The following is a 26,750-nucleotide window of genomic DNA, read 5'->3' as shown; positions in this document are numbered from 1 at the left end:
TGGTGTGAGATTTTAAGGGACTCCGGGCTGTTTTGCCAGAGAAATGTCCATGGAGTGAAACACAAAGAGGATGAAACCTAAATCACTTCGTATGTCTCCTACCTAGACTAACTCAAAGGCAGAAATCTCCTCTGACAGAAGAAACCTATATTTGTACATTTTAGGGCAATTACCAATACTACTCTCAAGTACGAATGGCAAAAAAGTAAATAGTAACACCAATTCAAAGCTACTGGCTTTCGAATTGTAGTTTTAATGGATTCTCCAAAAACCAAGCATGTGTTCATGAAAATATTACAACTGTACGGGAGAAATCTGAAATTTCTTCTATGACTTTCTCAACTGAAATGTTAAATCTATTTTTTCTTTTTTTTTTTTAAGATTTTATTTATTTATTTGACAGAGATCACAAGTAGGCAGAGAGGCAGGCAGAGAGAGAGAGGGGGAAGCAGGCTCCCTGCCAAGCAGAGAGCCCAATGCAGGGCCCGATCCCAGGAACCTGGGATCATGACCTAAGCCGAAGGCAGAGGCTTTAACCCACTGAGCCACCCAGGAGCCCCAGAAATGTTAAATCTATTTTCATGTCAGAACATTTAGATTTAGTACCTTGAAAAATTTTAAAAACCTTTTGTCGTTTTAAAGGATTTAGAAAATATAGGCTCTGTCAGTCATTCAATACATAAATGTGAATTAATGGAAACACTTTGTATAATCTTTCATGTCCTGGTTATTGGGAAACACGAAACTGAAAACATAATTCTGCTCTAGCTTGTAACTAACACTGTTAATCCGAAGAAAGGAGACTCTAACCTTTACTTTTCGAATTTATTTTCTCTTGTCATAACAAGTCGAGTCTCTAATACTTTTTTTTCCCCCCAGCACACAATTTAAGCAAGAGAACAGTACGGCTTGTAAGGACACCACAAACTAGGCAGGGACAAGAACCCGACCCACCCCAGAAGCTGGGCCGAGGGGGCTGCGGCCAGTGGCTGGCTTACCTGAATGAGGAGCGGGTGTGTGGGCCACCTGTCAATGGTGCTCCACTTCATCCCAGGCTTCTTGCCCAGTTGGTTATAGTATCTGTAAATCGCGTTTAAGCTGCTGCCTGAAACATACAGGGGACCGCTTAGTAGATGCGTGTTGATGATAGTGAAAATGAAAAACAGACTAGGAAAGGCAGTAAGTTCAACATAGGTAACTGCTTCTGTACTGAATTGGTCTAATTACAATCATTTCAACGTTCTAAAATGCAGATAGATTTAACTACCCTGCAAATGAAGATCACTAAAAAGCAATCAATTGCAATGGCCTTTCAAAGACGAGTGCGGCCATTTCCAGTGAGAAACAGGATGGTAGAGGATTTATGAAATATAAACGGCCGCTCTTTTGAGGAACGAAGTCTAACAACTGAAAGCATGTTAATCCCCTCCCCTCATTAGGAAGGTAATCAGCCCCAGCAGAAAAAGTGAGGGGTGGGGAAGAAAGGAAAAAAGAGAACAGCCATGATCCAGCAGACTAATACAGCCATCGTTTTAGTCTAGCAGAGTTCTTTCCTATTATTTTCCTGTATAGCTGTTCTGTTTCCCAAAATTGTAACTGTAGCACGTATGCAATTTTGTATCCCCAGTGCTTGGCATATTTTTATTTAATATTATGAGATGCATATTTTCTACTTTACAGTATTTATAGCCATCTTTTTAAATGACTTGTTGATAAGAAGACTAGCTTACTTAGGTTTGTACGAGCATTCTCTATTTTTATCTGCTTTTACAAGATTATCATCATTCCCCAGGGTTAAGTTAAATGGGTAGCAAATCCTTACCAGTAATCTAACAAAACTTGTATTTTTAACCAAGAGGTCAAAATCACAAAAATTCAAAGGCTGAAGGAAGGCAGATGGTGCCAACTCAATGGAACTTTTTCCTGGCCGAGGGGAGTTGCCACATGGGCCAAGTCTAATCCTATGCAACCAATCCTAACACGGAGGCTCTTTCTCAATGTTAACATAGGGTAAATGTTCCACAACATTTCCCTGCTTCCCAACATCAATACACCGGTTTCTGTAACAACGAAGGCTGTTAATCTGGTATGTCTCCAGATTAAAATAAGAGCCCGGATACAGCCCATAGTTAAATCTAATGTACGCTTAGCCTAAAACTGAAATTTTCAAAAAGATAATTTCATTCCGGAATCCAATGAGTCAGATAAATCCAAATTGAGTCCACTGCATGTTCGAAAACAACCTCTCCAGAAATCACAGAGTCACCAGCATAGTCACACTGCAAGCCACACCGTACAGGCGAATATCATCCTCAGGACTTCTGAAGCCACAGAAGGACTTCTGGAAGCCACATCAGTTCTTCTGGGTCACTCGGAAACATTTGATAAACTACCTGAAGTAGTAATGAAGGAGAAAATAGAACCAAAACAACTGCATGTGGTTGACATACAGGATATCCTGGCTCTGCCCCAACAACGTGGGTCTAAATGATATAACAGGTAAACAACACTCTCCTGGCATCCAAGAATGGATGCACTTCCCAAAGGCTTTCGCATCCCTGAGTGACGAGGTACCTGCCTTTTCATGTGAGATGGACCAGGGAAAGGGCGCAAAGACTCTGACACCTGAGACCCACTGGGAGACTCAGCTGTGAAATGAAACCCAGTCAACCCTCTGACATACAAATTACCATCTTCTTAACTTGTCTAATTTTAAGAGCAGACATCTACAGTTGAAGTATACATTTCTTTTAAAGATTTCACTCATTCATTCACTTATGTATTTATTCGAGGGCGTGCAAGAGAGAGAGCGCGCACAAGCAGGGAGAAGAGAAGAGGGAGGGGGAGAAGCAGCTCCACACTAAGCGTGGAGCCTGACTCGGGGCTCGAGATCAGGACCTGAGCTGAAATCAAGAGTTGGATGCTCAACCAACCGACTGAGCCACCCAGGCACACCTACGTTTGAGGTCTATTGTGTAAAGCAAGGCAAAGCCATGCTTAGAAGTTTAAAAATCTGACTCTTTCTCCAATAACATATTAGCAGACATTTTGAGCTGCAGAGGTATATTTCCAAAAGAAGTCACAGCTCAAACTCTTGAGGGTGTCCGAGAACTCAGGCACTTTCATAGGGACTCTGAGCAAATATTTAAGGCATACATCTCCTCGGACAGTCTTTTGCTTCTCTTTCTAATTATAGAAACAATACGCACTAACACCCAAAAGCAATTTGGGAGTCAAATGTGCTGAGCCCAACCCTTGAAACAAAATGCAAATAAATGTATTTGTGGGCAACAGTAGAAGCTTTACCTACTACCGATGCTACAGAGAAGGACAAACATGACTATTCTCCTGCTCCATCTAAGTATACAGGAAACAACACACAGTAATATCCTCCAAAATCTAGAACACTGAGAGAAGTTTACAAAGGGAACCTCAAGTTGGGCTTTGGTTTAACCAGTAAACCAACCCATAAATAAAGCACAACGAAAAAACATACCAATATTTCTCATGCCACCTGGGTACCTCTGATTTCAAAATGGAAACAGCTATCACCTTTGCTACGTTACTGAGAATATTAGGGTTGCCATAAAAATAGGGTTTATTACGCAAATATAAGAAGTGGCTTAACGTTCATCTCTGATCCATTACACAACTGCATTAAAGCACCGAGGAGCGCCGACCGCCTTCCAAACCCACCGTTTGAGACTCTCAGCTGACTGGCCCACAACTCAAGGACAGACGAACCCTGAGATTTCAAATGGACTGAGCTGCACTCTCGTGTGTTTCAAGTGGGCAGGCTACATTTGCCATTCAAATGGAAAATGATTTATCCTTTCCTGCTGCATTCCCTGGTGATGGCTGCCAGGGCCCGGCATTCCCACGCACCCATGGTCAAGGGGACGGCTCACCTGTCGTGGAGCAACTGTACTGTGGATACTGCGTGAAGGCGATAGCCCTTTCGATCCCGTCTCTCTCCATCTCCTCAATTGCTTCTTCTGTTAGAGGATGGACGTACCGGAATCCAATATAGTATTTGTGAGGGGCTATTAGGAGGCATGTGTGGAAAGGAGAAAGTATTAATCTTTATATAGATTCCTCAGAGTGCCAAATGTCATGCAAAGCCCAGAACAAAGAACAGTTAACCTAATTTCCTGGGAGGCTGATACTGGGGGTAAGTTTAGAATATTCCTCAGATCTTATCCAGTCTTTGCTAGTGCCGGGACTTTTAGGCACTATTTTCCGGGATCAACCTCCACACCCCCACCCCCACACCTTTGCTGACCACAGTGTTTTTTAAAACTCAAACTTCTGTTCTTTAGTCTCTGCTCCTGACTGAGCGAAGAGACACTCAAAGGCAGGAAGGAAAGAACTAGCACTTATTCTTGAAATATAACCTCCTCTGATGTGCCAGATACCATGGTGGACACTTTGCTTCTGTGTTTTCTTTCATTGAAGCCCCATTATTCAGATAAAGAAACTGAAACTCTCCAAGGTTAATGAACCTGCCCAAAGTCACACCAGCAGACGGTGGAGCTGAACGTGAATGTGGGTCTCGCCCCTCCCAAGCCTGCCCCTTCCTGCCCCCACCCCAGCCTGCTTCCACCGGGCTTGTTCCCTCCTGCTCCCTCAGGTTCCAGGTCACCTGCGTGAGCTCTGGGATACTCCACAGCTGTTCACGGATAACAAACGATTGAAATGATTCTCCTCATTTAATAGAGGAAAGAAACCCAACAGCAAAGCTTAAATTCGAGGCACCCATCCAGATTTGAAGCCCAAGTCAGTGTATACCCTTGCCTGACTTCCCTGTATATTTCTTACAAACCCATTCCCCTAGCCATCCTTTATCCTTCTCCATCTTTTTGTCCTGGATCTTAAAAACATCCGCCAGCACACAATTCCTTAGGCATTTAGAAAATCATGAAACTGAAAGTTTCCTGCCATTTCACAGGACAAAGCTATCTCCCACTCAGGGATGACACTGGGAATACACAACACAAATGGTAAGCCGTAACAGAACCAAGATGATGCTACTGTCCTAGCATGAGCAGGGGCTACACTAAGTATGGGACATGAAAATAGCCACAAGAAACATTTCGGATACTGTGAAAGAAAAGGTACACTTTCGTGTATCTGTATAAACAGTTCCTCAGTGATGGGACACAGGCAATGGGCAGTCAGGGATGCATGTTCCCAAGGACAGGAGTGGATGACAGAAAGGACAGAGAAGCGTGTATGTGCATGGGAAGGATGGGCTGCTCGGATAGCCTCTGGCTGGGGACCGCAAAAAGAGGAAGGAAGGAGTATAAGGGGAATCCTTTTCAGCAGTCTGTCCCTTCCAGGCTACCAATTTTATGTTCTCTTCTGTAAAATGATGAACTGCAGCTAAAATACACCAGAATGCCTGATGCTGTAAGCAAAGTCCAAATGAATAACTAACTCGCTGAAGATTACAATGTGGTTTATCCAAAAACCGCCAGCTACCACACTACCAACCTCCCTGTCTGAGGAGCTCTGGGGGACCTAAGCTGAGGCTGAAGTGGAATTTACCTTCTAAATCTATTCTGAAACAATCCTATTACTAGATTGCTAGGGTAAGAGCCTCCAATACTACCAGCCAACAAGCTTCTGGCATTTTCCTTCCACCTGGGAAAAGTTGCAGCCTAAATGCCTAGGGCCTGGGAGTTCCTCCAATATTGCAGGCAAGAGAGGTGGAGTGAGTGCCCCTGCAGATAAAGGTAGGGTGGCGACCTCACTTGGAGGGGAGGGAGGGTAAAATATTCTGCAAGGAACAGATAAGACTCGCTAGACTGTTCCATTAATGATGGCCTGCACAGAGTACTACCGGAGAAGAGCAATGTGCTCCCTCTCTCTCTGACTGGACCTAGCCTGAGGAAACATGTTTCCCCGAAGGCCACTTGCAGGTCTCTCCTAGTCTACCCTTGGAGCCACCAACCAGCCGGGAGTCTTTGGTGACATGTGACCAGGAAAAGAAAAAAAAAAAAAGAACTGATTGAATTTTTGAGCCATGAAACTTCATTCCTTTCCAGCCCACAGATAAAATGTCTGATTTGTACATGACTCTTTGAGAGAAAGGTGTGAAATAGCATACTGCTTTTTGACTTGCATCATGTCACGAGCCCAGGGTCAACAATGAATTATAATAAAGGCTCATATGTACTGAATTTTTAACATGTGCCATGCACCAGGCTGATACCTTTCATGATTATCTTGTGTAATATTCACAATGATTCTAGGCGTTGGGTTCTGTGATCACCCCCATTTTTGAGATGAGGCTTAGTGGGGTAAGTCCTCTGGCTGAAGTCCTTCAAGCAGGCCCAGGGAAGCCAGCTCCATCTGAAGAAAGCCCATGCTCCTCCCCACCATTCATCCTGTAAAGAACCACTCACTGTCTGAGAAGCAGCTGTCTGAGAAGCAGTCACAGTCTATATAACCCAACTACCATTTTTCAAATGTATTTGAGATTTAGACTTTCATGAAATGATGACGCTTCTCATCTACTTCCTTCTGTATTCCCTCAATTCCTGTACCGCGGCGTAATCACGTGAAACCAATTCCAAGTTATAGCCCCTCATTAAACTGACCGTAGGACTTAACAGTCAATTCTACACAAAGCCAGAGCAAGCTGAGATCTCTACACCAGCGGCTAAGCAACAACAACTTCCCTAAAAAAACAAGAGTTTGAAACATTTCTACCTGCTCGTAATCATCGCACTGTTTTGCGTAAAGAGCACTTTCTCCCAATAGAAATAAACAAATAGACATAGTTTAAAAGTATACTTTATGGTTTTGTGTGAAAGTATGAGAAGGGAAGTGGAGGGAGAAAGAGAGGAAAGGAGGGAAGGACAGAAAAAGGGGGAAGGAAAATCCACACGAACGGGGTGAGGGGCCTGGTCTTCACCGCTGGCTCAGGTCAGCAGGACAAGGAACCTCTTTCTAGGTAATCTGGGCAGACCCCTGGCAGAGCCACAGAGCCACACCTGATAATCTTGGTCTTCAGCACAAACCTCCCCCAAAGCAGTTTCCAAACCTTGAGACTATTCCATTGCATTCTGTGTGATCACTGGTCCACCTGTTTTGTGTAGCATTTCTCCAGTTAATCTTAAAAGATTTTCTCTCTGCCCCTTAAACAGACTAGGCTGCAACTGCTGGGTCTCCCTGGACTGGGAGCTTCTCGTAAGTAGAAACCATGTTTTTTGACTTTGGAAAGCAGTATCGAACAGTGCAGGGCACTCGGGGCACCACTGATGAATGAACAGATGGCCCGTCTTGGGCCTCTTCGAGTTATCTCTACCATAGCCCCAGAGCGGGTCTGCCAAAACTGCTAGGTGGCCATCTACCGTGCAGGAGAGAGCAATAATTCAACCTGCCTGCTCCGAGGGTCTCAAGTATGGGCCACAGAGAACAGTGGTAGATCAAAGGGTCATCAACACCAAAGCCCTCCCAGGACCAGGCCCTGGACAAGGTTCCCAGATCCAGAGAAACTAAAAAGCAGCCTGAGACAACTCCCTGCCTCGGTGACAATGACCAGGTCACTGAGCTCCATGAAGGTAAGGGTGTGATGTACTCACTACTTCATCCCTTACCACTATACCGTACCTGAGTGTGGTCAAGGCTTACAAACACCTGGCAGCTGGCTGGATTGAAGAATGGATGGAAGTGGGAATTACGGCGTGAAAAGAGCAGGTAATTCCCAGTGAATGGAGTGAGAAAGGAGAAAAGATGACTTCTTGTCACATTAGTAATGATTGAGGGACTGGAGAGGCAAGCCACCGAGCGGACACCCTAAATTTATCTCCGAAGTTACAAGGAAGAATAATAAACTTTACTTTTTCAGATAGGTCTCTATAAGATGGAATGCTTAATAACCGATCTTTTAAAAAAATCACAATTCTGACTATGAAAATATGACGTAGATATTACTATTCTTTGGCCCCTACCAAAGCAGGGAATAATCCTAGAATCTAGATGATGTGACTTCCTTTGTACTAAATGGCCACAGATTAAAATAATCAGATGTTTGATAGTAAGTGACTTATATCTAGTTCATTCCACGGGACTCTTTCCAGGCCAAGCCGGGAGGCTGAGGCCATGGGTGGCTGGTCTGATCCAGACAATCCAGCAGCCCCACCTAGGGAGGGGAGATGCGAAGGATGCCCTCCATCTGGGTTTTTCCAAGGCTGACAGTTCTGCCGGATCCCTGGTGGTGATGAGTACTACACTACTACATCAACAGACAGAAATGGCATCTTGCCCCCTCTTTTTTCCACTGAAGACAGCACAGCAACTGAAGGTCTGATTCACACTAAAACTTTTATGGTGATAAACTGTTTAGGACCAGGGCGCTTGTTCTCTGTCAGGTAGGTGTGAGTAGGGCACAGCCAAGCTCTCCTCACCTAATGTTTTCAAGACACATTGTGGTGCGAGTGGCTGAACCGTGTAGGAAATGCCCTTGAGCCACCAGCGAAGGCAGGAAGCACACCCGATGCTCAGAAGCGTGACTGAACAATTTTCCAAGTGAGCTGAGCTGAGCTAGAGCCTTTGTCCCTGTGTGTGACGGGAAATGGTGGCTTCTGAGAGCAGCTTGAGGTGACAGTGCTATTCTTTCAGAGCAAAGTGAAATGCTTTTGGTCCCGCCTGGAGGGGTGGCGGTCCTCGAGGCTCCTCATTGTGTCATACTCCTGTCCTGATTCTGAAGCCCCAAAATGCACTTGTAATTCATGTATTTCATGCACCTTACGTGCACATCTCTTGGTTTAACATTTCTCATATTGGTCCACATCTGCAACAGATGCTGTCTTAGTATTAGCAGGCAGAGTTTCTTGTCTCGGTATACATAAGAATGATGGTGTGTCCAGCAACGTGCAATGGGTCTTGAATGCAGCTAAATGCGGCACTTACAATTCTTTTTGTGCAGTTAAGGCTTCATTCTGCACATTCTTCTTCTGCATTAGAGGTTCTCAAGAGGACAGTTACTAGCTGCATGCAGTCCTCCAGCACCTCATGCTAGCCAGTATCGCTGAGCGCCGAGAGCAGCTGCTGAAAGTTGCTTATGGTCTCACAGCTGCCCTGACAGCTAGCGAATTCTGTTCTGTTCATCTAACTTGCTTTCTGCACAGAAAGGAAAGGCACCAACAGCAGCCCTGTTCCATTTCCCAAAGATTTCTTTCCGGGGCAATGAGATCTGCATCTTTTCTTCATGGTAAGTGGCCTCTTTCTTATGATCTAGCTCAACTTAACCCACACCTCAAACTTCCTTTTGAAGCTAATTGTTCCAAATCTTTTGCTCTTTCCTCGGCAACATAAGGAAGTAACAGGCTACATGGCCCATGACAAAGGCTAATACCTGGAGGACAGAGTTAAGGGATCATGCATCACACAGGAACCCCCCAGAACTGCACCCACCACCCAGTCGTGTTTGGGACTTCAGATCTGATTTGCAAGAACAAGCCTAGTGAGTTGATGATCAAGTACCTGTGTGTGGGGACAACTCATCCAGCAGCTTCACCATGCCTTCTCCCTGCGTGGAGGTCCACATCTTGATGGGAGACCCGCCTCCAATCCTGCGGTACTGCTCCTGAATTTTGGGGGTTCGGCGTTTGGCGATGATTGGGGCCAGCTTGCTAAATCATTTAACAGGTAGGTAAATGGTTCTTATTCCACCTGAGCAACCTCAGAAACTACTCAATAGAAAAGATAAGCAAAATTATAAGAAGAGCCTAAGCATATCAAGCCTTTAGAAACAGAAGACTTGAGGGACAACAGCCAGCTCTTTTGGCCTTGAGTAGACAGCAAACTAAACGCTCTCGGAGGGGTGGCCACCTCTGCCCCACGTGACATTCTAGCAACACAGCCTGAAGAAGCAGGACACCGAACACTCAGGCACAGACCCTAGATGCGTGCGAGCCACTGTCTTAGCACGGCCTGATCCTACACCTAGTAGGAAGTGGGATATAGAAGACATTGGGAAGCATATATTCCTCTTGCTTTAAGAAAATGCATAATAATCACAGATACATTTGCATCTGTGAGCAAAGATGTACGCAAACCACACGAATGTTCATTTTAACACGTAAACAGCGTAAATGTCCACCATGAGCCACACGTTAAATAAATTGAGGTATGGCTCAACAATGCAATTCTATACAGTCGTGGAAAAAAAATAATAAACCAGATCTGTGTAATCTGTTCTGGAACAATCTCCAAGATACATTAAGTTTAAAGAAAAAAAATAACAGAAAAGTGTTAAATAATGTACATAAGTACATTCACATTTGTGTTGAAAAGAACAGGGAGGATATACATGTGCACGTATACCTATATATCTATATCTATAAATAAAGATATGTAGGGGCACCTGGGTGGCTCAGTGTGTTAAGCCTCTGCCTTCGGCTCTGATCATGATCTCAGGGTCCTGGGATCGAGCCTCGCATCAGGCTCTCTGCTCGGCAGGGAGCCTGCTTCCGTTCCTCTCTCTGCCTGCCTCTCTGCCTACTTGTGATCTGTCTGTCAAATAAATAAATAAAATCTTTAAAAAAAATAAATGAAGATATGTATATGCTAGGTTACATCTGTAACCTCCCAGTGGGTAACTGGAAGGCTGGAATCCCAAGGAAAGGGATACTTGCTTTTTACTGTAAATGTTTTTCTGCTATTTGCATTTCTTATCATATGCATGTATACATTTTTCTCTACAAAAACCTATTTTAAAATGGAAGGGAATAAATAAACAGGGAGGGGAAAATGAAAAGGGACAGCCACAGTCCATAGTCACAGTATGAATGAATACTAATCATTGCTTCCCTAAGTACTAATCAGCCATTGAGTGCCGAGCACAAATATCTCTGTAACAATCTTTAAAGGGACATCAGCTGTGTCAAGACAACTGCAATTTCCAGAGCTCTGGGAAAGAAAGGGCTCAAGGGGAATTCTACTCCCCGCCACTTGCTTTCTCCCTCCACTGCAATTCTTGCAGTTTCATATCCCTCTTATACCTAATGGAAAATAATAATGCTGCTCTAGCCACTACCAGATATGTATTAAAACCATTTATTTTTTTAAAACTAAAGAACTGAGCTACACGTAAGGCAAGAGGCGCTGCATAAGTTAGGAAGAAGCACAGGTGCTTAGACATATCTTACTTTTGAATAGGAAGCGTCATGAGGTCTCGGTCCAAGAAGAGCCTCAGAAGGAAGTCGTGAACATCCCCCAGCGTTTCAGGGCCTCCCATGTTTAGCATCAATATTCCAGTTTTCGGCTTCCTACAGAAAACAAAATGCAGTGGTTGATTTGTATCCTCTAAGGTACAATCTTAGTTCAGTAGCACAGACTAAACGGAGCCAGGCCAAGATGAGTTCTCCCTCCCTAAACCCCTTCAGGGTGCAAGATGGAGCCAGAGTGGGACCAAGGGCCTCCTGCATGCTTCCGGTAGCCGCCAGCAGCCCAAGACTGGAGACTTAGAACTCTGAGGTCATAGCCAGAGATGAGAGGCTGGAGAACTGGAGGCCTGCGTGGTCCCGTGAGTGGTAGCCCTGTGACAGCAGTGAAAGAGCCTGCTGTGGGGACACTAAAGGACAAGGAGTATTTCTTCCATTCACGTGCTTTTTCTTTTTTTGCATTTGTAAAAATTTATATATGATTTACATGCCATAAAATCTGACAGTTTAAACTACAATCCAGTATTTTCTAATATATGCACCAAGTTACGTGACTATTACAACTATCTAATTCCTAAACATTTTCATTACCCTGAAAGAATATCTGCGCCACCCCCCCCCCAACCTAGAGACATTCCCCATTCTTCCTCCTGCTCATTCTTGGCAACCACTCATCTGCTTTCTGGGTCTATGGATCTGCTTATTCATAGAAATAGAATCACATAGGGGCACCTGGGTGGCTCAGTGGGTTAAGCCTCTGCCTTCAGCTCGGGTCATGATCTCAGGGTCCTGGGATCGAGCCCCGCATCTCTGCTCAGCGGGGAGCCTGCTTCCCCCTCTCTCTGCCTGCCTCTCTGCCCACACGTGATCTCTGTCAAATAAATAAATAAATAAAATCTTTTAAAAATATATTAAAAAAAAAGAAATAGAATCACATAATACGTGGCCCTTTGTGTCTGGTTTCTTTCCCTTAGCATACAATTTTCAGGGTTCATCCATGTCACAGCATGATTATCAGTACTTCTTTCTTTTTTCTGGCTGAAGTAGTCTCCATTCACTCTTGATAAAGCGGCTGAGAAAAAACCAGACTGCGGTTTATGTCAAACACCATTGTTACAAATGCGGAGGGGTCCCACTTTCTAACCCTCCTCCATCAAGACCACTTCAAACTACCGCAGTGGCTGAGCTGGCCCTGCCGAGATGGCTGATTTAAAGGACCAGTCCTAATGTGTTCTAAAAAGTCAACAAGATCTCGAGCACATTTTAATTGCAATTTTAAAGAAACACTAACGTGGTGATAATGTGAGGCAGGACAGTGTGTCAAATGCATATAGGTGGAAACTGATTGCTTGAGCAAACAGAAATGAGGCAGAAATCTGAATTTCTCAGCCTAAGTTTCCAAAATAAGAACCAATTCCTGGGGTAAGGGCAGTGTTGCATTCCAGGGATGTCAGGGATCTTCCCATTTAGGATGAACTGGGTCCACTTGTCACATCACTGTCTTGGGCCAGCCTTTCTCTTCCTCGGCACTCCTGGCCATTCTGGGCTGGATGATCCCTGGCCATGGAGGGCTGTGCTGCATGTTGCAGGGTTTCAGTAGCATCCTGGCCTCTACTCACTAGATGGCAACCACACAAACCCCACCCGAGTTGTGACCACCGAAAATGTCTCCATACATTGCCAAATATGCCTGGGGAGTGGGAGGGGAGAGCTCCCCCCCTCCCTCTGCTGAGAACCACTGGGTTAGAGGAAGGGGGTTTACTCTCTTTTTTACTAAACCAAGCAACTATTTTGGAAGGTGGTCATTGTCCTACAACTTTTCCACCTCCTCTGTCCAAAAGTCCTATCAATGAATTAACAAGCTGGTATTTAGTTTTCTTTTCTTGATACCTGAAAATTCCAAATTCATTATATTGTGAAACTGTAATACTCCTTTAATCTTTCTTCTTAGACCACCAGTGTTCTGGGATCCTGTGTCTCACCCTCAAAATCTGTGACCCATAATAAATTAAGCGCTTTTTCCCATGGATTGCTGCCAGTTCACAGATTACTGGTTAAGAAACCCCAAGCTAAGAGACTTACCTAAGCCACAGAGGGTATCAATGTGCAAACGAGATTTGGAACTGTTTTCCATCTATAACACCTGAGCTCAGAACAAGAGTGGCTTTGAATTGGATGTTACTCTGCTCTGCAAACCCATGTTTTGTAAACCATGATGAGCTTACACATGAAAGAGATGCACATGATTTGAAAATACCTAAATACACATGCACTTAATTCAAAACTGTGTTGTGCATGACGAATGGCGCATTAGCTGTCCTAGTCCGACACCCTCTATGCGAGAATGTGAAGTGCAAGGCTTTAGCCATGGTCTGTCTCTCCTCCCCTCCAGACACAGCCCAACTGACACCAAGCTCTGAATGTCAGGTTCCCTTTGTTTGAATGTAAAAGTATAAATAGTGTAACATATTTAAAACTTCTCCCTCGAAAAGGTTTCAACACTTTGCCTATGGCTCTACCCCCCAAACCTCAGTTTCCTCAGTGTTCAATCAACGGACCCAGAATCACACAATGAAAAATAACACACACAAAATAAGACAATTCATTTTCACAGCTGTATTGCTTTCACGGAACATCCGGTCTAGAAGAAAGGTCAGGAAGTTAACAGCTCCCGGCAACTTTCCTTCTTTCACCCTGCTAGGGTTGGAGTGTGCTATTTCTGTGAACTTATCTAAATGATTGCCTTTTAGAGTCTTATGCTGCCTCTGTACCAAGGAAGACTCAGGCACAGCTATGGCTTCTGTTATAGAAGAGGACACCCAACAACAATGCCATGCCCGCTGACGTCCACCAGCAAACAGCAGGCCCTTTCTTCCTTTAATAAATTGCAAATCTTATTATTTCATTTCTAATTATGTTCACTGTGTTAACAGTGAAAAATAATGGGCAGAGTTTACTATATAAACTCTTGACGGATTAATTATTCTTTATCCTATACAGGACAGACATTTCATAGGTAATTATGTTAGGTTTGTAAATACACTTCCAGCATACATATAATTTGTGTTACATGACGTATTCCAGAACTAAATTCCTACATGATTTGCCGACTGTACTGAGCTATGTGTCCTTTAACAAAAGCCCATGGGCTTTTCATTTGTCAAGCATACCTCAATCAAGCTGGGAAAAAATTTTTTAATAAAAAATTCTAAAAATCTGTAAAAAATTTCAAAAAAAAATTTAAAACCTTGGAGGGGGGTGTGTTTGTGTGTGAGAGAGAGAGAGCTGTAGTCTTCCTGCTATTGAAAGGAAGCCAAGACTCTAACATCCCACTCTTACATACCGGCGTGCCCCTGCAGCTTTCTCCGCGGGCAGCTTGCATCCACAAACAGAAATTCTTATTAGTACCACAAGTTAGAGTCCTACCTCTTCCCCGGCTGCACCTGTGGTTTTGGGCTTCTGGCACGTTGGGCTGTTTCTGCGGTAGCTGTTGCCATGGCTCCCATGGACTGGCACCTCCATGGCTGGCAGGTCCTCGAGCAGCCATGCACCACTGTGACAAAGTTAAAGTAGCAGCATGAAATCTAGCGGGGAAGTAATTCCTTTGGAAGAGGTCCTCAGAGCAGCAGTCTTGGACTTAAAACTTAAAGAGATGCTGTAGCACAGGTTTTCCCAGCATTTTTCTGCACATAGGTCAAGGCACTTAAAATCCCTCTGACGAGGTGGGGTGGCGCCCCCTAGGGCAGCGTATCAGGACTTGCATGGAGCCTTTTTAGAAACACACCTCCTCACTCAGCCGCGGCAGATTCTGACAACGCGGCAGATTCTGACAACGCGGCAGATTCTGACATCGCTGCACATTTCTGGAAGTTACTGGCAGCAGCGTGCTGCTGATATGAAAGTGAGAAGCTTGCAGGACAGGCTAAGAACCACTGATTTAAGGCAGTGGCCATCAAGCCAGTTTTCCACTGTCAGTTGCACAGACCTCATCGGCCTATAAGCTTTCTCCCTTAAAGCACCTGTGCTAGGGACCCCGGGGTGGCTCAGGGTGTTAAGTGTCTGCCTTTGGCTCAGGTTGTGGTCCACTGTCCTGGGTCCAAGTCCTGCATAGGGCTCCCCCTCCCTGCAGTTCCCCCTGCTTGTTTCTCTCTCTCCCCACATACGCACTCTCTCTCTCTCTCTCTCTGACAAATAAATAAATAAATAAATAAATTTAAAATCTTAAAAAAGAAAAAAAAAGCACCAGTGCTGAGAACCCTAGCATTGCCCTTGGGCCCTGACAAGGGTACTTTAGAGGGCCCGTTCTGGCCCTCCTCCTGCTGAAGCCCCCCGCAACAGGGTATGCAGTCTGCACAGCCAAGGATTCATGGACCCCAGAGTCCATGGCCCACATTCCTGACCAGGCTCCCAGGACCCATAACCCCAGAATTCCCTATCCCCAGAGCCCCACACCCAGTGCCAGGGTCTGCACAGGCCTCCTTCCTAGATCTAGCCTCCTGAGGGCTGGTTGTACCGTCCGTGCAAGCAATTCCTGACCCGAGGGAAGCTATGTGCAGGGGCAAGAACAGAGCTCGAATATACAGACTGGAGTGTCTGCCTGGGCATATGCACAGTACTCTTCAACACGCAGGGCAGAGCCGGCAGTGGAAAGAGAAGCAGGGAAGACTACAGGCCAGAGGCAGCTCTCTACAAGGCCGTGACATTTCTGTAGGAATTCCAAAGAGTTCAACAGTGCACCCTTCCAGGGCGTGATGAAGGTCTAGCTGCCAGTAGTGGAGAAGAGAACATATCTCACATCTTGTTAGCTGGCTATCCCACATATGGTATGTGGGTCTCCATCTGCACTCTTGTCCTGGCCCCACAAGAGTTGGGTGTGGGCTTGGAGAAGCCACCTGAACTGAGGAGTCCGTGGGCCCTACTTAGCTGTAGCGGGAAGAATCTTCATCCTTAAACGACCTAGAGTGAAATTAAACTGAAGCTATACAGTAGGTCCTCAAGATGGCAATGTGGGACAGTGGTTACTGCGGTGCCCCACCCTGTACACATGACCTCTCCCTGCTCTGCTCTCAAACCAGCTGGTCTGAAATCAGCTGAGATCAGTCTCCTTCTATCCTCCTCCTACTTATGAGTCAGAGGAGACTGGGTAAGGAACTCGGGCTGTGGGCCAGCAGATCTGACTGTACCCAGCTCTGCCACTTACTAGTAATGTACTGGGGCCAGGCTACACTCATTCTGAGCCTTCGTTTCCCCAGTAAAATGTTGACACCTTACTACCAGGATCCTTGTGATGACTACAGCCAAGGAGATCCGTGACGCACTCCTCACAGCACCTGCCATAGATGATCAGTGCTCGAATTAGCTCCATTTGTAAGAGCATAGGGAATACACCTGCTGATTTTTTTTTCACCTACCCTGTCTATAAGATACAGGAGAATGGTATCTCCAGGCCCTTTAGATTTCCAACTATCCATATTGTGCACATTCCCAACAGAGCCAATTACTTGAGCTTGTGCTGAACAGTCCTTATTAACTCAAAGTGAAAGTGCAAGAGATTGACATAAAGAAGTTCAATTCTGCTCAAATGAAGTCTCAAACCAACTCACATCTCCTTATTTTAGACAAGTTTAATTCTGAACTGCATGAGATTTAACTAGGTTCTCAATCATGTCACAATGTCTGTGATTCCTTATATGAATGAGATTATACTAGGTTCCATTGGGTATCAGAATAGAATTTGGGCATTACATGATTTGACTGCTGGTAATAAGATTTCCCCCTGTGAATCTTAAAAAGGGAGTGGCAGAAGGGAATGAGGGTGAGACTAGAATCCTCAACTAGTACATTAGTACTTCCTTGGACAATCTGGAAGCTGGGAGCTTTTCAAGTTGCTGATCTGTTGCCATGCCCTACACTTACAGAATCCGCTGTGGTTGAACAAATTCTCAGCACAATGCTGCTAATAATGGGTCCTCTGTGCTCAGGACTTAGGGTTAATATACCCACCTCTCAAGAACATCTCTATGACACTCCTCTCCCCTAATGATCTGAAGATTTCAGAAAAACAAAGAGTAGTCTCCTACCAAACAATTAGTATACATGTAGCTAAAGTTGTTTAATTATTCAAACGAAGGACCAACTGAGACTCCTGAATATACACTCAGCTCATAGCTTAAGAGAAATCCAAAGCAGAGACAGCATTGTGTAGCACAGAGTGTCCGTGTTCCAGAGCCAGAGAGATCTCGTGGAAACCCCTGATAGTACCAAACAGGCTGTGTGGCAGTACTTGGGCAACTCAAAGAACTACTCCAAGCCTCACTTTTCTCATCTGTAAAAGGGTGATAAGGCTAACCCTGCAGGACTGTTGTGAAGATTAGGAAAAAATTTTTAATTCTACATCCAGCCCTAACAACAGTACCAGGCACACCACATGTGGTTAAATGAGAAGAATACTCAGTAACAGGGACTTGCCCAGTTATGAACTAAGACCAGGTATTCTTACCATACTTATGACATGAACTGCTCATCCACCTGTGGAAGGCCTACAAAACCATGAAGACTATAAAACTAAGAAAATGCAGAAGAGAATAGAAAGAAAGCAAGACTTCCTAACTCCTGGACAAACCCAGAATTTGAAGCATTCAAAAGTTTATCTGTGACTTAAGTTCATGGGTATCAACTGGTTCTCCAAAACCAAATTATTTAATATTTTGGATGCTTAGGGTTGGGAAAGGGGAGGGTATAAAGGCACACAAGCACTTAAATACGTAACGGAGTCTTTTCCTACCACATAGGGGATGAGACTTATTTCAAAAGGTACTTACAAAAATAGGTACCATTTTGAAAATTAGCAGAAATAATGTACTATATGGTGACTATTAATAAACACTTGGAGAGGGGAGGCTTTCAAAAAAGAATTATTTTCTGGTATGGCACCAAAATGTTCTAGTGTCCCTAATTTATTTATTTTTTTTAAAGATTTTATTTGTGTATTTGAGAGAGAGAGAGATCACAAGTAGGCAGAGAGAGAGGGGGAAGCAGGCTCCCCGCTAAGCAGAGAGCCCAATGCGGGGCTCTGTCCCAGGACCCTGAGATCATGACCTGAGCCGAAGGCAGAGGCTTTAACCCACTGAGCCACCCAGGCGCCCCAAGTGTCCCTAATTTAAACACTAATGTTCTTTTTTTAATTATTCCAGAAATTTTTTTCTAATCATGAAAGACAGATGCTTAATGTAGAAAATTTGGAAAGAAAGGGCAAAAAGAAAAAACAGTAATTCATTAACCTACCCACTTTCTAATTTAAAAAATATATATAGTATACATAGTATGTGGCCCACCCCAGGGAGGTTCTTACTGATTCTGTAATATGCTAAAAACATAGTATAAGACTTTGCTTTTACACTTGTACCTTCAGAACTTGTTTTCAGAAATACTACTCAATTTTTTCCAACCCAATAATGTTAATTCCTTCATTTCAACAAGATGATTAAGGTATTACAACTACATCTTAAAATCAGAGTCCATAATTCAATTGACTTCAAAGCCACTTTTGTTATGGTCTCTGAATCCTTCCACTTAGTTACTTATAATCTGAACAACAAATCATTTAAAGTTTCTCATACTGTTCTATGACCTCAAATGTAGAACCTGTCAGATTTTCCACAGAAAGGGCGGAAGAAAGAAAACACTAATTCAATCCACCTTTCAGCCCCATTACTGGGGCTGTGCGTCCTCTTCTTAAAAGTTAATGCCTTTTGCTCCCCGCACCCTTAGGGACCCGACCCTCAGTATAAACTGGGTCCTAACCATCTTTCTACAAAGGCACCTGTAATAGGATGATGGAAATTGAAAGTGGATTCTCTCCATTCCTTCTCAGTGGGCACCAGACTGGTGAACTGGGAAACTGCTTAGAAAAAATAAGGCAGGTCCGTGCCCAGTCACCATTCAGCAGCAGTGGGCACGCTGCGACCTCCATCACCAGGGAGGGAACTCCAGGACAGATGTCCGCGGTGATGACCACGATGCCTTAGTTACCATCCTCCCTGGCAGGTCCTTAACACACCCTCCCTCCCCTAACGTTCCCAACAACCCCCTGAAGCTCACTAGTGATTTTACAGGTAAGAACTAAGGCGCTGACAAATCCCCGCACTGCTCAAGACCACCCAGCTGACCCGCGGTGCTCCCGGACCCCTCCCGGCAGCGCCCCGCTGATGACCCACGTACCAGCTCTCGCCCTCCCAGAGGGCCACCCCTTTCCGGTCCCACCTCCACAGCGCCCCTCGCCCCGTCGCGCGGAGTTTCCTGCGCCGCTCCAGGAAGCCCCAGGCCCGGGGTCCCCGGCGCTGGCTGCCCCCGCCGTCGCAGGGACCCCGGCGGCGGTGGCGGCTGCGACAGCCTCACTTACGCCGGTCGCGGAGCAGGGCGCCCGCAGCTCGCACGGCCGCAGCCATGTTTGTGCCTCCTGAAAGCATTCCCGGGGCAGCCTCGCCCGGAACCCGGGTTCCTCCCGCGGTGGCGCGATCCGGTGCCGGGCCCCCAGGCGCCGAGCTGCTGTCACCGCCACCCCAGGCCCTATCTCGCGTCGTCGCCCCCCTGAGCCCTCACCGAGCGCCTGCTCATTCGCTGCGGGCCGCACCCGGCCGGGGCCTCAGGGGCGGGGCCAAGGAAGACACGCCCCTCGCGGGAGCCGGCCACCGCGCGGCGCCGTCCGGTGGCTTGGGGGGGGGGGTGGGGGCGGAAACCGGCAGCGAGGTGCCTTAGTGGCGGCGCCCCTACCACCCGGCCGTTCCCGGTACTGGAGCCGGGCTCGGCCCCGGATCACCCTGAACGAATGCCCTGGCTGCCTCTGCCAATTCGGCCAAGTCAGGAACCACAGCCACAACTCAGCAAAGGACTTTCCAGACATTTCCAACACTCTTCCCGAGATACCGAGGTTGCTTGTGCCTCAGCTCTCCAGTCGGCTTGCCTTGTTACCGCGCGGATGTGCCGACCCAGTTTAGTTATACGTGGTTTGCAGAGTAGGGAAAGGAATTGTTTTACGAGACACTCATGGATGACATATTACTCGATTTCTCTGTAGCGTCTCTACGTAGCAGAGTTTGACAGGTGGGACCAGAAAGCAAACATTATACTGCTAACAGGAGGAAACGGGAACCTAGGAAAGGGAGGGCCAGTCCAGCAAACGCGTTTCTGGGAGGGGTGGCGTGCTGGAGTTTGTGGGTATACTTGCGCGCCCTTGCAAGGTAACTCTCGGGCCCCAATCCCGCACTCGCGACAGGCACCTCCCTCATTTCTAGCCATTCCTGCATTCCCACGCTTCGGCCTGCCCACCCTGCCCACTGTTCTGTGCATCTCCGAGTACAAGACCAACCTTGGAGCAGAAAGGTCTCAGACGTTATTCATTCGTTGAACAAGTATTGACCACCTACTGCGTGCACTGGAAGAACAGCAGTGAACAGACCAGACAAGTGACTTATGTGGGGGTTAAGGGAGAGACAAAATAATGAGAATATGTATTATTTGAAGTGATGATAAGCGTTAGAAAGAAGAAGGAAGCAACGTGAGGGAGATGGGGGGAAGGGAGGCTAATGCAATTTGACGTAGATGGGTCAAGGGACACCTAAGTGGCTCAGTCAGTTGAGTGTCTGCCTTTAGCTCAGGTCATGATCCCAGAGCCCTGGGATCAAGCCTTGTGTAGGGCTCACTACTCAGCAAGGAGCCTGTTTCTCCTTCTGCCTACCGCTGCCCCTGCTTGTGCTCTCTCTCTCTGACAAATAAATAAAATCTTTTTTAAAAATGAAATAGATGGGTCAGAGAAGTTCTCACTGACATCTGGACAAAGGCCCGAAGGAAGTAAGGGGGCAAGCTTCGTATAACATTCCAGGAAGATGGAGTCCAGACTGAGTTAAAATCACCTATCTGGGGCTCCTGGGTGGCTCAGTGGGTTAAAGCCTCTGCCTTCACCGAAGGTTATGATCTCAGGGTCCTGGGATCAAGCCCCGCATGAGGCTCTCTGCTCAGCAGGGTGCCCGCTCCCCCCACCACCTGCCTCTTTGCCTGCTTGTGATCTCTCTCTGTCAAATAAATAAATAAAATCTTTTTAAAAAATCACCTATCTGTAGCATAAAATTAATGTTCCTGATTGAGTTAGTTTATTATTAAAGTTGGCCCTCCTTCTGGTTATAAGCCAAATGTAAAATATCATATTAAGTGGATTGTCCTTCATGTTACCTGTGTGATCATCAGATCCAAGTAGGAGATGTTCCCCGAGAAATGAAGAGTAAACTTGCTCCAAGTTCCAAACTGCTTTCCTATATATTTTGCTAACTCTCTACCCTCATAATTAAAATTATATTCATTTATTTTGCCCTTTAGATGTGATCTTTATAGTGTACTTCTCTACCTAAAGCTTAAACCCATTTCTTTTAAGGAAGCTGCACCAAAAAAGCTCTACATTTTGAACTTCTGTTCTAGACAAAGTGCAGATAGGTCCAGAGAACTAGGAAAGACTGAGAGTTTTAGGTGTTTGAAACGCATGGGCTCTTCTCAACTACACTGGAAGGCTCTGGATGAGTCACCTCTCCTTCCCAGGGCTGTGCCCCTTCTGCTATGTAGAGATAACAGGGGTCTTCTGGCCCCTCCTAGGGAAATGCCGATGATTAGTGACAAAGCACAAAGGTGCCAAATCTCACATAATCAACAGCTGTGACAGGTATCTGACCAGAGAGGAGAAAGGAACTAGCAACGCATGCTCTACTAAATATATCAACATAATAACATTAAAAAAAATGAATTGGCACCGTTTCATGCATTTTATTTACATCTTTTATTTTCATTTGTACTAGCTTGAAAAAGACTCATTCAAAATCCCTCATGTATAACACCTCCCTGATCCACATATTAAGACTCATAGGTCAAAATAGAAAAAATAAAATAAATAAATAAAGACTCAAAGGTCATAGATGGAAACAGAACTTCATTATTTCTCCAGAACAGAGAGTATCATAAAAATTATTATTTCTAATCTATGGCTTATTTCTTACAAACATCAAATATAATAGCTTTCCAACAAGTGAATTTTTATGTTTTTATGAAAGCAAATAAAATGCGTTTTATATAGGTCCTTTTCAAAACTGATTAGAAAACACAGGCCTTAACCCAGAAATTGTGAATTCTAAAGATGGATTGATTGATTTGAGAGAGAGAGAGACGCAAGGAGGAGGAGGGAGCAGAGGGAGAGGGAAAGAGAATCTCAAACAGACTCCAAGCTGAGCGTGGGGCCTGACTCGGGGCTGGATCTCATGCCCCTGATCGTGACCTGAGCCAAAAACCAAGAGGTAGATGCCTAACTGACTGCGCCACCCTGGTGACCCAGAAATTGTGAATTCTAAATGTGGGTTTGCTAAGAAAACCGGAAAAGACCTTAAAAGGCTAAAGAAATTTATAAAAGTGCATGACATTTACGTGTGTGTGTGTGTGTGTGTGTGCCTATGTACATAGAAATGCATTTTTTCCTGGCTTACATATTTGTAACAAAGGTATATACCACTTCCCTTAGCAAACAGAAGGCCAAAGACACAGTCTCTGCGCCAACTTGATAAGCCGCACCCCCATCGCAGGGGAGAGGGTTTGTCTGAGCCCGGGTGACTTAATTAGTGAAGAAAGCACTCTCCTGTCACAGACAACACTCTGAGTTCAGCCTTTGGTCCTAAATGAAATGAACTTGTTGGTTTCAGCTCAATGCTTCAGGGAAGGGCAGGGGGATCACCTAATTCATTCTTTGTCATGATTGGCATCTCTGTGCTACACACACTAAATTTAGATTACTCAATTCTGTCTCCTTAATCAGAAAAGCAACAGGGCAGGAAGGGGCGGTGTGTGGTACAAGAGAAACAGTGGCCGGGCAAGGCAGGCAGACGGTGAGCTGTAACGATCACTCTGAGACATCAGATCAATGGTCCCCACAATTGTTTTATAGCAAAGAGGTGAGCCAGTCTGGGCCACTGCGGCATGCATTTTGAATTCCTCTCTTCACCACACAGAGCCTTAAGCCCACAAGTGATGATGGGTTTGTTAGTCCATCTGTACCCATTCCTGAGAGCCCATGATAAGCATAGAGTACAGATGGACTAACAAACCCATCTGTACTCTCTCACCATGGCGCTGGGGAGGGGAAGGATTAAGAGTTAAGGTCAGGGGCAAGCTGGAAAGTTCTCAGGCCTTGGACCTTGGTCTGTAATGGATTGGTGATAGTCATGACAGTCGGTGTTCGGGGCTGTGCCCTGTGGAAAACAATTGAGCAAACACGTTCAGGCTACAGAGTGTGTGACAGGCGTGGCGGGGAAAACAGACAGGAGACAGTGCTGCTGGTGTTTTGTTTGCTTTCAAGCACAGACCTAGAAGGATTGGAGGAAAAGGGAAAGGGAATCATGGCAACAGGAAGCTGGAGGGCAGGTGGATACATGGTTAGTGATTTAGCAGACCCAAGAGAACCGACTCCTTCGCTGGCCATTATCCTAAAGAAAAGAACCTCGGAGGTTTACATGACAGAACCCCTAGGCGGTTCAGGGTTGGTAGTACCAGGCACCTCTGGAAGTGGGGATGATGAGAGAGATTCCAGAACGAGATGGACTGAAAGAGGGACAAAGAAGTCTGATGGCCCAGGTCCCCCTACGGTAGCAGCCAACTGACCCCACGCACCCAGCGGCCGGCTGGGGGTCATGTTGCTGGGGAGGCCACACCTGGCTCTGACCTGAAGATGCCAGGTGCAGCGCTGAGCAGGTGCACGTCTCCTCCCCACACACCCGAGGATCTGCATCCCTCCTGGGAATTCTCCGCAGGTAACTAAGCACCACCCGACAACAGAGTAGAGAAAGAGAGACCCAGCCACGTAGAAGAAAACCATATGGAAGAAACAGGGAAGACGCACGAAGAAAACCTGGATGAGAGAGACCATAAAGATGGAACGTTTTGAGGCCAGAATAAGAATTTCAAAAAAATTTTCTTCCCCCTTTACTTTGCTAAGAGATGAAAAACCCAATAGAAGAATTGGGGAAAAGTAACTCCCAGAAAATAAAAATAAACTCCCAGAAAATAAAAAGTAACTCCCAGAAAAAAAAAAAAACAAAAAGACAAAAGAACATTTCAAAGGCTTAATATCTGAAGGCGCTGGCTGGGTGGCACAGTCAGTTAAGCATCCCTCTTGGTTTCCACTCAGGTCATAATTTCAGGGTCAAAAGATCGAGCCCTGTGTTCGGCTCAGCATGGAGTCTACTTTGGATTCTCTCCCCCTCTGCTTCTGCCCCTCCCACTCGTGCTCTCTCACTCTCTCCAATAAATAAAATCTTTATAAATAAAAAAACAAGTGGCTCAATACCTGAATAGCAGCAGTTTTAGAGAGAAAGCAAAACAGAAAAAAGACTTTCATGAATGAAGCAATTTTAGAAACTTTATCACAACTCAAGGGCATGACTTCCTGGATGTGAGGGTCCTGTCAACCAACCCGTGGGATGGACGCAAATTCTCAAGAAATAGCATCATGAAATATCAGAAGAGTGGGGACAAGTTTCCGAAATAGGTCATATGTCAAGGACCAGGTAGGAGAATGCTTAGGGATTCTCAGTAGCAACACGGGAAGCCAGGACTTCGAAATCCTGGGGGAAGAGTGCTTGCTAGCCCACATTTTTCTATGGAGACTATGATTCAAGTGGGAAGATAGATGAACAGATGTTTAGATATGCAAGCGTCTCGGTGAATTTCCTTTCCCCGCACCCTTGCTCAGTGAGCTACTGGAGGATAGGCACCACCAAACCGAGGAAGTGAACGAAGGGGGGTAACATGGGACATAGGAAATGAGATGTCCGATATAGACATAGGGTGTCCAATACAGAAAGGCAAGAGGATAGTGAAAGATAACCCCAGGATACCTGTGCCAAGAACAGAGGGTGGTTCATTCAGACTAAAGCAGAGGCTCTGGAAGCTTCTGTGGAAAGGTGTAACTATGGCTGCCCACTGTTCCTCACTGATCATCACATTAGTAATGAACCATGAGGTAGAAAGAAACTTCTCAGCGTGAAAAACCCAATCGTTTAATTCACCAGCAATTGCCAAGTACTAGTACAGTATTTGGACATCATGGCATCCTTTTTTTTTTCCCTAGAAGGGCTGAGTGAAACATACGAATTCTAAGTTTAAAGTAGTTCAAGATTTGGAGTTTAAAACTTTATTCTGCCACTTAACTACATGTGCAGCTTTGGGCACTTTTGGCGGGGCCGGGGGTGGGGGCGGGTGGAGGAGGACCTAAGGGAGAATCTTAAGCAGGCTCCACACCAAGCCCCACGTCAAGACTCGATCTCACAACCCTGAGATCACGACCTGAGCCGAAATCAAGAGCCGGATGCTTAACCGACTGAGCCCCCCGGGTGCCCTATTTGGGCAGGTTTTTAACCTTTCTCAGCCATTATCTCAGGGCTAACAGAAATTATCCGAAGTTAATTATGAGGATTAAAGCCCAGGACTGGGCATGGCCTGATAAAAGGCACTCTTGCATTAGTGGCAGCTCTCATAACTTGGAGCACTTCTCAATATGCCTTGAAAGCTAAATGGAAACACACAGAACATTTTTGTACCCATCGGCTGATAGCAAACAGGCTTCACTTGCCCAAAGTTTCCCGTTTCCCCACAGGGACTAATGGGAAATAATTAAATGAGGACCTACAGTGATAATGCGAAGCTTAAGGTTGAGTGTAGAAGTAGCGGGGAGGTACTTAGTGACGGTCAACCTCGTCCTGCAAAAGCCTTGCCTGGGGAGCTTCTAGAAAACCAGCATGGGCCCATCCCTGAAATTTAGATTCCGTTTGTCCGGGATAAGGCCCAGATACCAGTGTTTTTCGGGTCTACAAGTGACTCCAGTGTGTAGGAAGGTTGCTTCTGATAGAGTTGAACTGCTATATAAAGAAGAAATTACTGGGAAATGCTAGAGACGTGCAGATGCAGAGTGGGGAGGGGGGCTGAGCCACAAGGGAAAAGCAGGCTGGCTAGATGTGGCTGCAGGACACGCAGGAAGAGGGAAAGTTAATACCGAAGCCCTTCAGTTCGCTGGAGTATCAGCCTCCCGCGTGTCTCCAAAACCTCCAGCAGGTCTGCTGCCAAAGTAAAGAGGATTTTGATGTAAGAATCAACTTGAAGAGCCACATCAGGAGCCATGAGAGGAGAGTCCCATAGAAGCAGGAACTCAGAACTGGGGTGTCTGTGGCTGGACACACGGTGGGTCCACGGGACACCAGATCGCAGCAACAATAACACAGTCAAGGGAAGAAAATCCTCGTGTATGGGGTTTGCTGCTCGCCATGCTCAGATTCTTGGCATCGTGTCACCACGACCTTGACATTCTTATCCCCACCTAATTCCACAGCTTTCCCTCCGTATTTAAAACTCTCAATTCATTTGCACAATTAAAATTTAGGTTAACTGGGGCGCCTGGGTGGCTCGGTGGGTTAAAACCTCTGCCTTCGGCTCAGGTCATGGTCTCAGGGTCCTGGGGCTCTCTGCTCAGCGGGGAGCCTGCTTCCTCCTCTCTCC

General features: G+C 45.7%; 1 protein-coding gene across 3 annotated transcripts in view; it reads right to left on the bottom strand.

The window, feature by feature from the left end:
• Nucleotides 1–19,832, bottom strand: part of FECH (ferrochelatase) — a 31,962-nt gene extending 12,130 nt beyond the window's left edge. The window contains exons 1-6 of one of the 3 annotated variants that reach the window (XM_080821154.1): nt 19,776–19,832; nt 14,601–14,727; nt 11,160–11,279; nt 9,493–9,641; nt 3,909–4,043; nt 999–1,105 (exon numbers count right to left, since the gene is read on the bottom strand). In XM_080821154.1, coding sequence (XP_080677280.1) covers nt 999–1,105; nt 3,909–4,043; nt 9,493–9,641; nt 11,160–11,279; nt 14,601–14,680 — 591 coding nt within the window. In that variant the 5' untranslated portion in view covers nt 14,681–14,727; nt 19,776–19,832. Of the gene's footprint in view, nt 1–998; nt 1,106–3,908; nt 4,044–9,492; nt 9,642–11,159; nt 11,280–14,600; nt 14,728–19,394 lie in introns of all 3 variants that reach the window. The other 2 variants (XM_080821152.1, XM_080821153.1) reach the window with 2 other exon arrangements.
• Nucleotides 19,833–26,750: the final 6,918 nt, after the last annotated feature.

The sequence above is a fragment of the Martes martes genome (assembly GCF_963455335.1).
Source record: "Martes martes genome assembly, chromosome: 13".
Lineage (NCBI taxonomy): Eukaryota > Metazoa > Chordata > Mammalia > Carnivora > Mustelidae > Martes > Martes martes.
The sequence above is the reverse complement of the archived record's forward strand: the minus strand, read 5'-3'. Positions and strand labels throughout refer to the sequence as shown.